The following is a 14214-nucleotide window of genomic DNA, read 5'->3' as shown; positions in this document are numbered from 1 at the left end:
AAGTAAAAGACACTTATCGATTTATTTCTACTGAACACTCTGCACCATTGAAGTATAGTTCAAGAAATCCCGCTGTTTTGAAAAATTATTAAACCTCATTTGCAATTTTTGTTTTGTGATAACTTCTATAAAGTAAAAACCAGTGGCGTATATAACACTCGCGCAGCCCTTGCTCCACGGATTCGCAAATTCCAAGGAAGCGCGATAAAATATACATATTTGAAGCAGATAACCAACAGAAAAAAAATATATTCTCAATTTCTCAGTTATTTTAACTTAACTTTGACTGGATATGTTTATACTACGATAGAATTCGACTAAAAACACGTTTAGATTACAAGTATCAGCGACTACATTGGTGTTAAAAGAAAATGAAATTTGATTGATTTTGTCTCCTCAGCGTACATGAAAGGACTACTTAGTTTTTTCTTCCGAAAAACTGGACCCCTAGCGTAATCACTCATAAATTTGAAGAACGTTAAATCAACAAAATTATACGGTGACGATAATGTTTTTATGCAGGGGCATAAACAGACACATCTTCATTAACGATTTACTATGCTTACGATAACCTTAAAAAAAGTTAAAAAATGAAGACGGATTTATAAATCAGAAATACAAGAATGTTATTTTATAAAACATTTTCTACCGTAAAATTTAAGAATGACGTCATCATATTGTTGGCAGCACGGTGATAGAAGTAAGGTGTGGAAACCTCCTTTATAAATTTCCCCAAAATCATTGGTAGAAAACACAAATCGCGTGGTTTTGGATTATAGGTATGTCATTATGAGCTGTCCAAACCGCAGCGCCGTCAAGAGAGATCAGTTGAAATTAAGTAATAGAAACCTGTATTAACTTATTTATTTATTACTCAATCACAAATGTCGAATCATCCACCAATCACACAATTCACACGAAAAACGAACCACAAACCGTAGTGCTGTGATTTATTCTCCCTCCAACGAATCTGTCATTTACATTCATAAATAAAGTGATAAGTTGACATGTTAATACATACTGTGTTGGATACTATTTCGTAGTAAATAAGCCTACTGAGATGAGTGTTTTGTTCAGCACATTGGAGCGGCTTGCATCCACACCTTACTTCTACCACCGTGGTTGGCCGTGATATCAAAAAAGTTTTGGTACGCGTTTTAATAATAATAATAATAAGTTTATTGTCCAACAGTTCAAGCGAACCAATTACAGAGCAATGATCTAGAATGAATATAACCTAATATTATGGTAGAGAGTAACAAAAAACCAGAAAACGAAAATGAATTACAATACATTGTAACATACTAACTACTACTAAGCCTGGTAGTTTCAAACTAGTATTTGTCTAATAAAAATTGTCACAGACGGGTGACATACGGACGGGCAGACAGACAGACAGACAGACGGTAACGAGGATCTACTTTTTCGTACTCTACGGGTCATGAAACATCGGGAAAACATGAAAGTTAGCCATTCGTCGGATCGACCGTATTAGAATACTTTCTTAGCTTACTCTTGCGAATAAAAATTACTCCTATGTAGTTTTTTGTGTGGTTAAATGCAACTAAAAACTGCGACATTTTTACTCCCCGAACGTAAGCTAAGGAAGTATAGTAAAGTAGTCCTTTGGGCAGTTTGCCACTTTCAGATTTTTTTCAACGTGTCATAACCTCTCCTCTATCTAGGTGAAGAAAAGGTAAAGATAATTTATGCAAAATTGTGTGAGTGGATTGATGTTAATAAGTTATGTATAAAATGAAATTAAAACATCTCTTAACACCTTTTTTAATGGAAAATCCAAGTTTAACGATGACGTATTGTTAAATAATCAAAATATTAAACTTTCACAGATTGTAAAATTACTAGGATTGACAATGGACAGTCAAATGAAGTGAAGGTACTATCTAGAAAATCTATGCAAGAGACTAGCAACTGTTTGTTATGCTTTGCGTAACTTAGTGCGACAAAGCAGTTTGTAGACGGTTAAAATATTCTATTTCGAGTGCTTTCAAAGTATTTTCCAATACGGAATCGTGCACTGGGATCTTTCTTCCAAAGCCCAAATGATCTTTGTTATTCAAAAATGGGCTATTAGAAATATAACTGGTTTGAAAAGAAGGGAGTCTTGCAGGAAAGCCTTCAAAGAACTTTTAACATCACCAGGTCTGTATAAATATTTGTTGCTTGGCATGCCTTCCAAAACGTACACGTTTTACAAGGCAGTAGAAACTCATGCAACTATAATACTCGACACAGGGACTTGGTACCTAGACAACGTAAAGTTTGTCCAGAATTATAAGAATTTTATGAACTCCCAACGTTAATTCGTTTTACAGCCCAGGCGTCAATTCTATTGTACAGGTAAACAGCTTTTCAGGGGAAAGCCGATGTTTTCTGTACCTGAGTTCGCCCCGCTCTTCAGCTGTACAACAAAAATTGACAACAGGGCTGTAAAACGAATTAACTTTGGGAGTCCATAAAATTCTTATAATTCTAGACAAACTTTAATACGACATATTTCCAGAAAGGTCTTCAATATATAGTTTTGGAAATTTCATTCTACCCTATAAGATTTTATTGGCAATAGCGAGACGGACAATACAATAGTAAGAGATATTTACAACTTAAATTTGTCGCGTGTCGGTAATCCCCAGATGTTAGAAAGCAGAATACTCCAGGTCCGGACAGAGACCATCGTTAATGATGAACGAAAATGACCATAATTTTATGAGTACAACTACGTGCTAAATGTTCTCCTACAAATTCGGGTGACTGGTATGAGCGGTAAATATTTCTTACCATTGTAGGTACTACTGTCTGTCTCGTTATTGTCAATAAAATTTTATAGGGTAGAATTAAATTTCCAGAACTATAACTCTTGTAGAATATTTAATAAATTACCGACTGAGATAAAAAAGGTAAATAATATTATAAAGTTTAAAGCTAAAGTTAAATCATACCTGGTGGGATTAAATTATTATTGTATACGCGAATAGTAAAGCTTTCTTGTTCATTTGTGTTTGTTTTTACTACTCTCTTTGGTACTATTCTGTCACCATTGACGTAACTGTAAGTCATTTACATAACAATGTATGTACATGATATATTAAAATGGAAATAAATTATTATTATTATTATTATTAATAATAATATTACTATTGTCTTCCGTCTGCATTCATTTTTATTAGGCACGTAATCTCCGAAACTACCGGACCGGTTGTTGTCAAATTTTGTAGGTGTATTAGGAATATCGTGTATAGTTTTTGCAAACTGCTACCGGACAGTAGAGATCATAAAAATTAAGCAACAACGACGACCCTAATCGGATTACAACGTACCGAAAATTATAACCCCACTTCTTTTAGCCGGTCACCGGGCGGTTTACCTAGAAAACTTTTGAAACGATACTCAGGACAGGACTTGTTATTACCTTTTCTACATTTCTACTTAGCTAAATACGTGAATGTAAAGTAAATATTAATTTTTTTATACTCGTATGTTATAATGTTATTATAATTATTATTAGCGCTAAAACTATAAAACCAGTTTAAATGTTTTTATCATTAGTTCAATAAAACTTGATGAATGTGGACCTGGCGAAACCCCGATATTTGCGGTGTACGACTGTGCTTTCAATTTTGTCTCTAAACGCTCAAATTTTCGCAAAGCTCTGCAAGGTATAAGAACAGCATTGCAATAGCAACACGATATGATGATAGATATACGGATTTGTGGCGCAGTGTGTTTTTAGGAGTACCTACGCCGGTCTGTGGTCACACGTTCCATGCCGCACTTGGCCATTCCTTTTTTTACTTGCATTGGTATTGCGTTGTGACTAGTTTTCTTTTGTGCTATGACGAGTATTATCCATATTGCCACATTTTTACTTAAGCGAAGGAAGAATGGTAATCGAATCCATCGGACGAATGGCCACTTTTACGACGTTTCATGACCCTTACAATAGGAAAAAACAGTCTCCCGTTTCCATCTGTCTGTCTGTCTGTCTGTCTGGTGTCTGTATCCATTTTTATTAGACACGTAATCTCCGAAACTGCTGAACCGATTGTTGTCAAATTTTGTATATACATTAATAAATATCATATATCCCCACCAATAATTTGATGACGTTATTTCAATGAATGGTATTTTAAGACTTTTTTAATGTTACACCAAAATATACTCATATACTTGTAGTGTACGAATCCACTTTCAGTTTTTTCGCTAAACGTTAAAATTTTAGCAAAACATTTGCAAGGTATAATAACGTTGCTGGGATTGTTGGTTCGATGCCGAACTTAGCTCTTTCCTTTTTTTTTTCTTGCATTGGTATAACGCTGTGACTACTTTTCTTTTGTGCTGTGCCTAGAATTATCCATGTTGATGACGTCATCACAAACTTCTTATTGGTAAAATTAAGAATCTCGAAAATGTGAAGAATACTCTTTATATAATAATGACAAAATAAGAATTATAATATCAGAACATTTTGTTTGATTATGGTTTAATTAATAATTTTAGTCCTGTTTGGAAAAGACAATCTCATTGAAATCAAACTAATTTCTAGGTGACATTCTTTCGATGTATATACATAAATAAACACTTGAGCTTCAGATTGCTCTTACCTAGTGCCGAAGGAGTGCCGAAGGACAAGGGGTGTTATTTATGCCTCTGGTTTTTACTTTACAGCGGTTATCACAAAACTAACATCGTAATATCAAATTTTATGATTTTTTTTTTAAAGAGCTGGATTTATTGGATTGTACTTATAGCCTTCGACCAATTTTTTATTTAAGAACCTCATTTTCTAGAAAATGTGAGAATACCCACGTCTTTATTTAATTATGATCAAATAATAATATTAATAATAATAATAATAATATTCAAAACATTTTGTTCCATTGTGGTTTAATTAATAGTTTTAGTCTTCTGTTTTGAGGACACAACCCATTCAAATTAAACAAATTTCTACATGATATTCTTTCGATGTATAAACAATCGAAGTTAAGCATGTACACTGATAATAATACACACTTTTCCGTTGGTTATTTGCTTTGAATACATTTTATGTTGTCTGAATAACTGCGGACGGCACCTCCTTGTCAATGATGAAGTAATTAAATAAAATTTCTAACTAAATGTAGCATTAGTTAATTCGAAAATAATAATAATCAACACTCAGTAATCAGTGCCTTAGGTAAAATGCCAATTACCATAAGGAAATGAGCAAGAATTAGTTTTTTCCGAGAACTGTTTATATTATATAGCTCTTTTGTTTAAAAATTCTAGAAAATAGAATAACTGCGTGCAGTGTGGTAGGCACAACCACCGAAACACGGATAGATTTCTAACAGCTTTGAGTAGTTGGAATACTGAAAAAAGGTTCTAATTTCGATGCGGCCATGTCATTTATAACATATTAACAATAATGATGTGTTATGTGGAAAAAATATACAACGAACACTGCATATGATTAATAAATATGCAATATGCGTAATTAGTAAAAATGTACTCCTAATAGAATAGTTAGTGCCGAAAAAGTTGTAAAACGGAACCGATCTACTAAATTGATAAAATAAAGGAGTAATACAAAAAACGCATAATTTTTCATTTGTATTTTGAAAATACTCCATCATATAACCTCATCTGATACAAAAAATGTGTTGTATGAAACAATTTACTTCGCTCCGGTTTTGATAGTTAAAATAAAATATCAACAAAAAAACATGAACGAACAGGTATTTGACCATTTGACCTCAGGTATTTGTCAGATGCTATAACAGATCACTGTATTTATTAATCACATTGAAATTTCTCACTACGTAGTTTCACTAGTAGGTGTAATTAAATTATATATATTCCAACTTCACACTCGAATAAAATATTGCTCCATATGTCTGTTACTACTGTTAAGTTTGGCATATGTTTCAAAGTTAAATCCTCCCCGATCGGAAGATCAACCCTTGGGTTTACCCAATTACTTTGTTTGCCCAGTTCACGACGATCGGTTTTAGGCGAGAATTATGCCTCCGGCTGGTTTCAGTGCTCTGCAAATATTTAAGGAATTTCTTACGGACATACAAGGCGATTATAATACTTGCTTCCAATGTGGGATTAAATCTATGTGAGATATAAACATAACAGCAGCATAATTTTAAAAAAACATTAAATAAATTATGATATATTTTCTATAAGTGGGCCAAAAAATCTGAATGACATGTATTATTTTAAGACTTTTGCACAATCAAAAATTAATACCTCGCTGTACCTTTGGTATAACAATATATCCCTAAATTTAGTTATGTATATTATTATTATCATCATCGTAAACAATATCCCTGAAATTGTACTGTTTATCTCAACGATGATTATACCAAATGTCGGGGAAATGGCAGATTAACTCTTCAGCATAGTTTTGGAAATTTCATTCTACCCTATAAAATTTTATTAGCAATAACGAGACGGACAGTAGTACAATAGCAAAAGATATTTACAACTTGAAGTTGTCGCGTGTCTAGATAATCCCCAGATGTTAGAAAGCAGAATAATCCAGGTTAAGACAGGGACTCAAGAACGAAAATGACTATTATTTTCTTCCTGCTAAATATTCTCCGACAAATTCGGGTGAACTGGTCTGAGCCATAAATATTTTTTACTATTGCACTACTGTCCGTCTCGTTATTGTCAATAAAATTTAGGGTAGAATGAAATTTCCAAAACTATACGTTATGTACGAGGGTTTCCGGAGTTTCAAAAAAACAATAAAAAATTCTTCAAGATGTAGACTAGAAAAAATATATTCATAAATGTAATTTTGGCGATACTGCACTGTACCCAATGCGTTAGACATTTGACTTACTTTCTGATTTCTTAGTAACGATTGGGACTGGAATCCACCTTTCTTATTTTTTAGGACAATAACCATAACAACTAGTAATCATTAATTATTGTGCATTAGTATTAATAAAGAAAGTTGTTATTTTCCGATAATAAATAATCAATGCATATTATTACTTGGTCTTAGTACCCGTAATGATAGAAGTCTTGCCTGAACGCCGGTCATTTCCGGGTCAGTGGTGGGTCTTAACAAAATAAATAAAAAAGATTTAATAAGACCATCATAAACTATAAATGAAAACAAAACCAGCAAAAAGAAAAATCCATGAAACCATAACCAAGTATACACTAGAGAAGATGTTCAAAATTCCTGCCTTGCATTTAAGCAAGCTTGTACTCTTCTGGGACAATTCAATTCTCATTTAATCTAGCCAATATATTTCCATTTAATGAGTTCGGTATTTCTTAGATACACTTCAACTAATGTTTCCAAATTTTGATAATTTTTTGTAAAAATTCCTGATCAGTCCACAAAATTGTACGTAAATCATAACCTCCTTGATGTAAAGGTTGTACCCTAATGTAATCATATGGAGGAAGCCTCTCGCTTTTGTGCTTGGATACACTATTTGCCAACATCCTGAACATTTCATTTTGGATCGTCAGCCAAAAGATGTAAGACCTCCTCTTCTAACTGTGGAGTACGTGTGGTCCTAGGACGACCTCGATCATAGAACTGGATTCCAATAGGAAACAAGTTGCCTGTTTATCGAAATCTTGCGTCCAGTCGCCTATCACATTTTACCGTGGGATGCCTTTTTATCCGATCGCTCACTATAAACTCGTGCAGCAGCAGTGGCATTCCCGTCACATTCGTCAAAAACCAGATACATATCAGCAAATCAGTAGGTATACCATTAACTGTGAACATTTTAAAAGGTATGGTTTCGCAAATTTTTACAATTTTTAGGGCCAGTTTGTACAATATTTTTACCGAAATTAAGTTAAATGAAGCGTTTAGCGACGTGGCATAGAGGCGGTCAAGTGGTAATTTAACGACGTGTTAAAAATTTAATACAATAAAATATTAAATGACTTTTCTGTAAACCGGGTCTTAATATGACACACATTTTTAACTGCTTACTTGAATTTCACTGATATGTACCTTCGCTTTGCACCTGGTAAACATTATTCTCAAATGAATTTTTATGAAATTATTACAAAAACAATACAATTATATCTTCGTACATTCGAAATGAAACGGTAATTAAGCATTATCATGGGCAAGGGAAATATTAATAAAAATATTATTAGTAGTTATTGTGATAATGAATGTGTCACGTAGTTGTTAAACGTAGCAAAAGAATTCATTGTAACTCCACCAAAATGTGGGAAAGTTTTTTTTACTATTTTTTCCAGACTCACCAATTGACTGTTAAGTGCCTGGCGGAGAGTTCATCCGTCATTTTCCAAACACCCTGTATAACGGATTATTTTGCAATTTTGTTATGATTCTAAACCAGATTTTGGTATCTAATAGTATATTCTTTAACGAGCATATAATAAAGGCTATTATTACACGAGGATGAAGAGTTCCCAGCACGAGCGAAGCGAGTGTTGCAATTCATCCGAGTGTAATAATTTACTTTTTATTTTCCAAAATTGACTGTGAGGTTCCAGTTAGTGATAGTGATGCAAATGGAAGATTATTAACATTACTATAGTAGGAATCTTTTGCAAACAGCACGTTGAGTCATCGAAAGCTGCGCGGAGAAAATCGACCAGTGGCGTCGCGACAATGAAAAATATTGTTGTGGACGTAAATGGTGAAAATTGTAAAAAAAATATTCCAGTAATTATATACTTCACCTGAAAAGGATTGACTTTATAGACCGGAAAAATAGAATAATAATAAAACACGGTACACGGACGAAATCGAAAACAGCACCGGCAGCTATACCACTGAAAAACAGCTGACTGTGACAGCCGAAAGCACCCCTCAAATTTAAAAGTGGACTTGCCCGAACCAGAATTGGTTGTCTGCGCAACTTTAATGGTGTGCTGTTTTCAAAAGATTTCGACTCTATTCACTTTTAAATTTGAAACATTCGATATTTCGGCTTCGGAAATGGGTCTTGATTCTTCCGATCGCGTTTTACCTGAAGAACAATCTGGTTCTAATTGGTGTAGAATATTTGTGGTGCCATTTATTTTATTTGTTAATGAACTTTTAACACAGGCTTCAGCCCCGGCGCTGGATCTCCATCCCCATCCCATGCATTTTTAAATCCATGATATTTGCTCCTCCATGGGTAAATATTGTAGCTGAAGATCTTCGCACGCAATGGCCCGTATATTTTTCAGGATTTGGTAAATTTAAATAAGTGACTATTTGTTTGTGCAAATTTATTAATTCCAATTATTATTTGTACGATGCATTTGTGTTTTTGGAAATTTAAAAGAAAATTAATTTGTAGCTACTTTTGACAGCCTTAACGAAATGCACTTTTTAAGACAATACCATGAAATGAACTAATAATTGAAAACTGGCGTGTTACTTTACTTTTTGTTTATGGAATATCAATAAGAAATTCTGTTCGATTGTCATGAACATAATCTGTTTTCATTGGATCAAGTTCAATGGAACGACAATCACCCATAAACGCCCATATTAGGACAATCTTCAAAATGAAAAATGTTATTAGCTAATTATTAATTTTTAAAGTTGCTACCTTAGTGCCCAGGCATAAGGAGCTTTGTCAATGAGTTTTCGTATTTCTTCCGCTGTGAAGACTACAGTTTTCTACGATTTGTAACCATTTGATGTTTTTTTAGAAAGGAATCGAGCGTTTTATAATTTTCTACGTTTACGTCCTGATGGATATTTAATGTTGCCCTTAACATTGAGCGCGTATTCCACAGCGAAGAAGAACTGTATATTTTTAACAAATCAATAAAATACGCCAATATATTATTTTACGAAAAGGCATTGTTGTTTTTTGAGTTCTCCAGTCCATAAATCTATTGTAAGCGGCTCCATAGTTTTTCTTGCATTTTTCAGGCAACAAATTTAAAGTATCAGCTCAATCGCTTCCCTAATTTCAGATGGGCTACATATCATCCACTTATCGTACCAGTGACCGGTTTACCGGTATCCCAAAAATAATTAACAAAATAATTAATCACTGTCGTTTTCCATTTTCACAAAAACACAGGAAAAAGAAAACAATTAAAATACCACTTCAAATAACCTTATTTCTGTTTGAAATTTTTATTTGGTTACCGTGTCTAAGTAAAACGTATGCAAGATTTAAAGCATTCGCTTTTGCAGTTTCAACATTAAATTGCAAAATGTATTATGATTTTTTTCGAAAGATCTGTGTGTATAGGGTAAAAATTCAAAACGGGTTCATAAAGCCCACATGCAGGGGTATGTTATTTGATAAAAGTACATTTATGCGGCAGAATTGTAAGATGATTAAATTATTATAAAGCGTTGTTATACAATTTTGATTTTTTCTTCCATAAATCTGGATGGGTTAAAAACTAGAAGCATACGCTCAGGAATTAAAAATATGAATTGTAGTGATAAATCACAAGCATAGGATGATAAATATTTTCCATAATTCCAAGAGGATTTATTCGACAAGATTTTGAGATGTCATGAATTTTTTGGGAACGAACAAATGAATACATTTTGATTAACGACTCACCATGATTACGATAACCTTAAAACGTTTAGAAGATTTCAAAGTATGTGGTTTTGCAGTTCCTGATTTATTGAATAAAATACGTTTACCCATTCATTCATTTTTTTGAGTCATCCTGCATAAGCAACTCAACAAATTATGAATGCAATGATAAATCACAAGTGTAGACTTATCATATTTTGCACATTTTAGATAGGATTTATTGGGGAAAATTTTGAGGTGACGTCATAAATTTTTTTGAGTGGGGGGATAAGCAAATATATTTTAATTAAAAAAAAATTACCATGCTTATGATAACTTTAAAATATCTGCAAGATTTTAAAGTATTTGATTTTACAGTTTCTGATTTAATCAATAAAATACATTAAGTCATTTATTAATTTTTTTGAGTCATCTGTATAGTAAATTTAAAAAATATGAATACAATGATAAATCACAATCACCGACTCATAATATTTTGTATATCTTAGATAAGATTTAATCGGCAAAATTTTGTGGTGACGTAATTTTTTTGGGGAGGATAAGCACATACATTTTAATTAAAAATTTACCTTGCTTATGATTACTTCAAAACATCTGCGAGATTTCAAAGCATCCGGTTTTGGAGATTCAAAAATAAATTGCAAAATGTTATTAAATAATTTTGATTTTTTTTACAAAAATCTGGAAGTTTTGAGGTGATATCATCACAATGTTGGTAGGGATGATTAGAAAAAGTTTCGTTAGTCTTTTACCGTCTACATGATATTCATAATGGCATATAAAATTTGACAAGAATCGGTGCGGTAGTTTCGGAGATTATTATCTGTCTAATAATACTTGACCCAAACGACGGACAGCCAGCCAGACAGACAGTCAGATGGGCGGAAACGGGAGGCCGATTTTTTTGTACTCTAGGGGTCATGACACATCGAGAAATATAACAGTAACCAGTCGTCCTATGGACTCGATTGCAATAATTCCTAGCTTACGCCGGGGAAGTAAAAAATCTATAAATACGAATTCTTAAGCATGTTTTCCTGCGTGCATACTTCGTTTTCGCATTTAAAATTAAAAAATACAGTTACATTAGAATCTCATTTCGTAATATCCTTATTTGCGTTAATGGGTAGACGAAACAATGTGTATGCTTCAAGCAATACATCATGCTGCCATTAGAAAGTTCGAGTCATTGTTGAAGTTTTATTTCGGGAAGTTAGTAGAGGTGTCACCTTAACTAATGCAATGATACAGTGGATTAAAACAACTTTGTTGAATAGGCGCGAAGGTTCTCTTGTCAGCGTTCAATTATGTGACTTTAAATTTTAGTCTCCTGGCGATAGGAATTTTGAATAACTGCCTAAAATATTGTTCAATTTTCGGATGAAACGAATCTTTCGTTAAAACATTCATTTCCAGAATTCAACACAATTCAGTAACACTTGTTACCTAATGTACAGTCAACTCATAAACTGTTCCTATTAACGTGCTAGTTTTATTTTATTCATATTTTACTTTAGATGTTAAAAATAGGTGCTGCCTTTCTGTCCATAAACTGTAAAAGCCTTAATTGAATTTCCAACAAATGAAAAAGTCTGCACAACGAAATGTGGTGATGAGAAAAATAAGGATAGCAATTTGAGAGGAATAAATTTCGTGAAGATTAAGATGGATTTACCGTAATAGGAATGTCATGATGGTCGCAAGTATCAAGCTTCCTTCTAAATCGCAACACAGTGTGTGTGTTGTTTTCATAACCCAGAAGAAGTTGATAATCCTGGCTCGGATCCACTTCCGGTTCTCTATCCAGTGAACTTCCGGTAGAATCCTTAACATGGCGGTCCTGTAACAATAAGAAGATATTAGAAAGAAAAATTGATAACTGGGATCTAGAAAACTCTATGCTGCGGAAACGCAAAGAAAATCGGAAAAAGTAATAAAGGCTCTCCTTCATTACTGGTGCGATCCGACTATTTTGTTTTTCTTTTCCATTCTGTTCAACGACTAAAACTGCAAATTGGCTACCACCAGCTATTTTATGGCGCGTATCCAATAGTTCTGATGTTAAGTTTTTGCAACGTCAATTCGACAAGGGGTATTTAACATTCTATGCGTCAACTTGACTATAGAGGAGCAAGTTCATTTATTTTCAAATGATTATCGGAACTTAAAATACTGTCCCCAGTTTGAGAAGATTTTCTTATTACAATATTTCAATTCCAATTCACATTCGATTTTTCTTAAATTTTAATTGCATATTTGTATGTTTAAATGCGAAAGTACGTCCTAATTACGTTTTCACCAAATTATGAGATTTCATTTTGGATGAGAAAAGGGCGTTGTTTATGAGAACGAAGGGTAATAAAAGCCGACAGCTTAAATACTTGTTACTGTGAAGTGTGCCAACTGCGGCTAGCAAAAACCCTAATCATTCTGCACCATATGGAGAACGTTACAAAGCGCTAATTAATTCTACGAGTAAAGATGAACAACCCACGTTCAAACACTAAGATTAAAAACGCATTATCTTCTGACAAGATGTTTGACAACTAAAATGCTTTCTTTTCGACCTCTGACATCTATATTAAATGCTTACCATAACCTGGAATTTTGTCATCCAAATATTTTTATACTTCAAATCACGTAAAAAACATGCAAAGGGTCAGCAATTTGTTATGGCTAGTATATATACCTAATGGAATTCAATATATGTAGTATGCACACACAAAATACTAGAAATAAATATGGGCATAGTTCGTGATGAATTGTTATTTCTGCAACTGGATTTTTTTAAACAATAAATTTTGCATTGTAGCAAAATACCCACTAGAAATTAAAAAGGGACCTACGAAGTAAGTAGTACATATATATTTTTCCACCAAAGGTGATATGACTAAGTTTCAAATGTTATCACCACCTCGAGAACAAAGTGGAAATATGAAGGTATATACTTCAGCTAACTACAGTTTTGAAGTTCTCCATCGTAATCACGTGAAGTATTGTCACAGGATTCATTTGACGAAATTCTAATTTCACGTCTATAGTTCATACTTCTTTGACGGCGAAAAAATAGTTTTGCCGTTTTGCTGTTGGCGATTTTATAAGGCAAAAATTTGTCAAAGTAAATCGCACTTAATGCATGCAAAATAATATACTTATAAAATCAAAAACGGCTTGTGTAATTCTTCCAAAATTTTAGGAGCACAGAACTGTTGTCCTTAGTGTTACATGGATAAGCATCGATTTGTCCTCATTAGAGAGATATTCCCCGAGAAAACATGAAGATGGCAAGTTGCCCGATGGACTCGATTACAGTATTTCCTTGGCTTAAGCTCGGGAATAAAACTCAAATTTTTGACACAGACTTTCAACAGAAATAAAAATGAACAGAACCCGTTATTAAGTTTCTACTAATTTACTTCCTATAGTAAATTAAAATATGTGCAAAATATTAATATATATACGTGTAATGGAGGCAAGTTCGTCACCGTGCAGACTAGGTTTGGATGGAAAAGTGAATATTTTCTTAAAAGTCAACAAAGCAGATAACAATTTGTACTGGATGTTTCACGGATTTATCATCTATTAATATCGTAAACATAACAGATGGAATCAACAACTGATTATATTTTGTTCATAAAAGTTCCAGAATTTTTTAAGATTAGGTAATTAAAGTTATAATAGTCATATT

The 14214-nt window shown here is 33.2% G+C and overlaps 1 protein-coding gene across 1 annotated transcript in view; it reads right to left on the bottom strand.

Moving 5' to 3' along the window:
- Window positions 1-14214, bottom strand: part of LOC135121166 (MOXD1 homolog 2) — a 118102-nt gene that overhangs the window by 30764 nt on the left and 73124 nt on the right. Inside the window, exon 3 of the mRNA XM_064045476.1 lies at window positions 12202-12366. Coding sequence (XP_063901546.1) covers window positions 12202-12366 — 165 coding nt within the window. The remainder of the gene's footprint in view (window positions 1-12201; window positions 12367-14214) is intronic.

Source organism: Zophobas morio, unplaced genomic scaffold (genome assembly GCF_036711695.1).
Source record: "Zophobas morio isolate AGI-343-1 ecotype UQ-CSIRO unplaced genomic scaffold, CSIRO_AGI_Zmor_V1 ptg000005l, whole genome shotgun sequence".
Taxonomy (NCBI): Eukaryota; Metazoa; Arthropoda; class Insecta; order Coleoptera; family Tenebrionidae; genus Zophobas; species Zophobas morio.
This window is presented reverse-complemented; position numbering and strand designations above follow the sequence as displayed.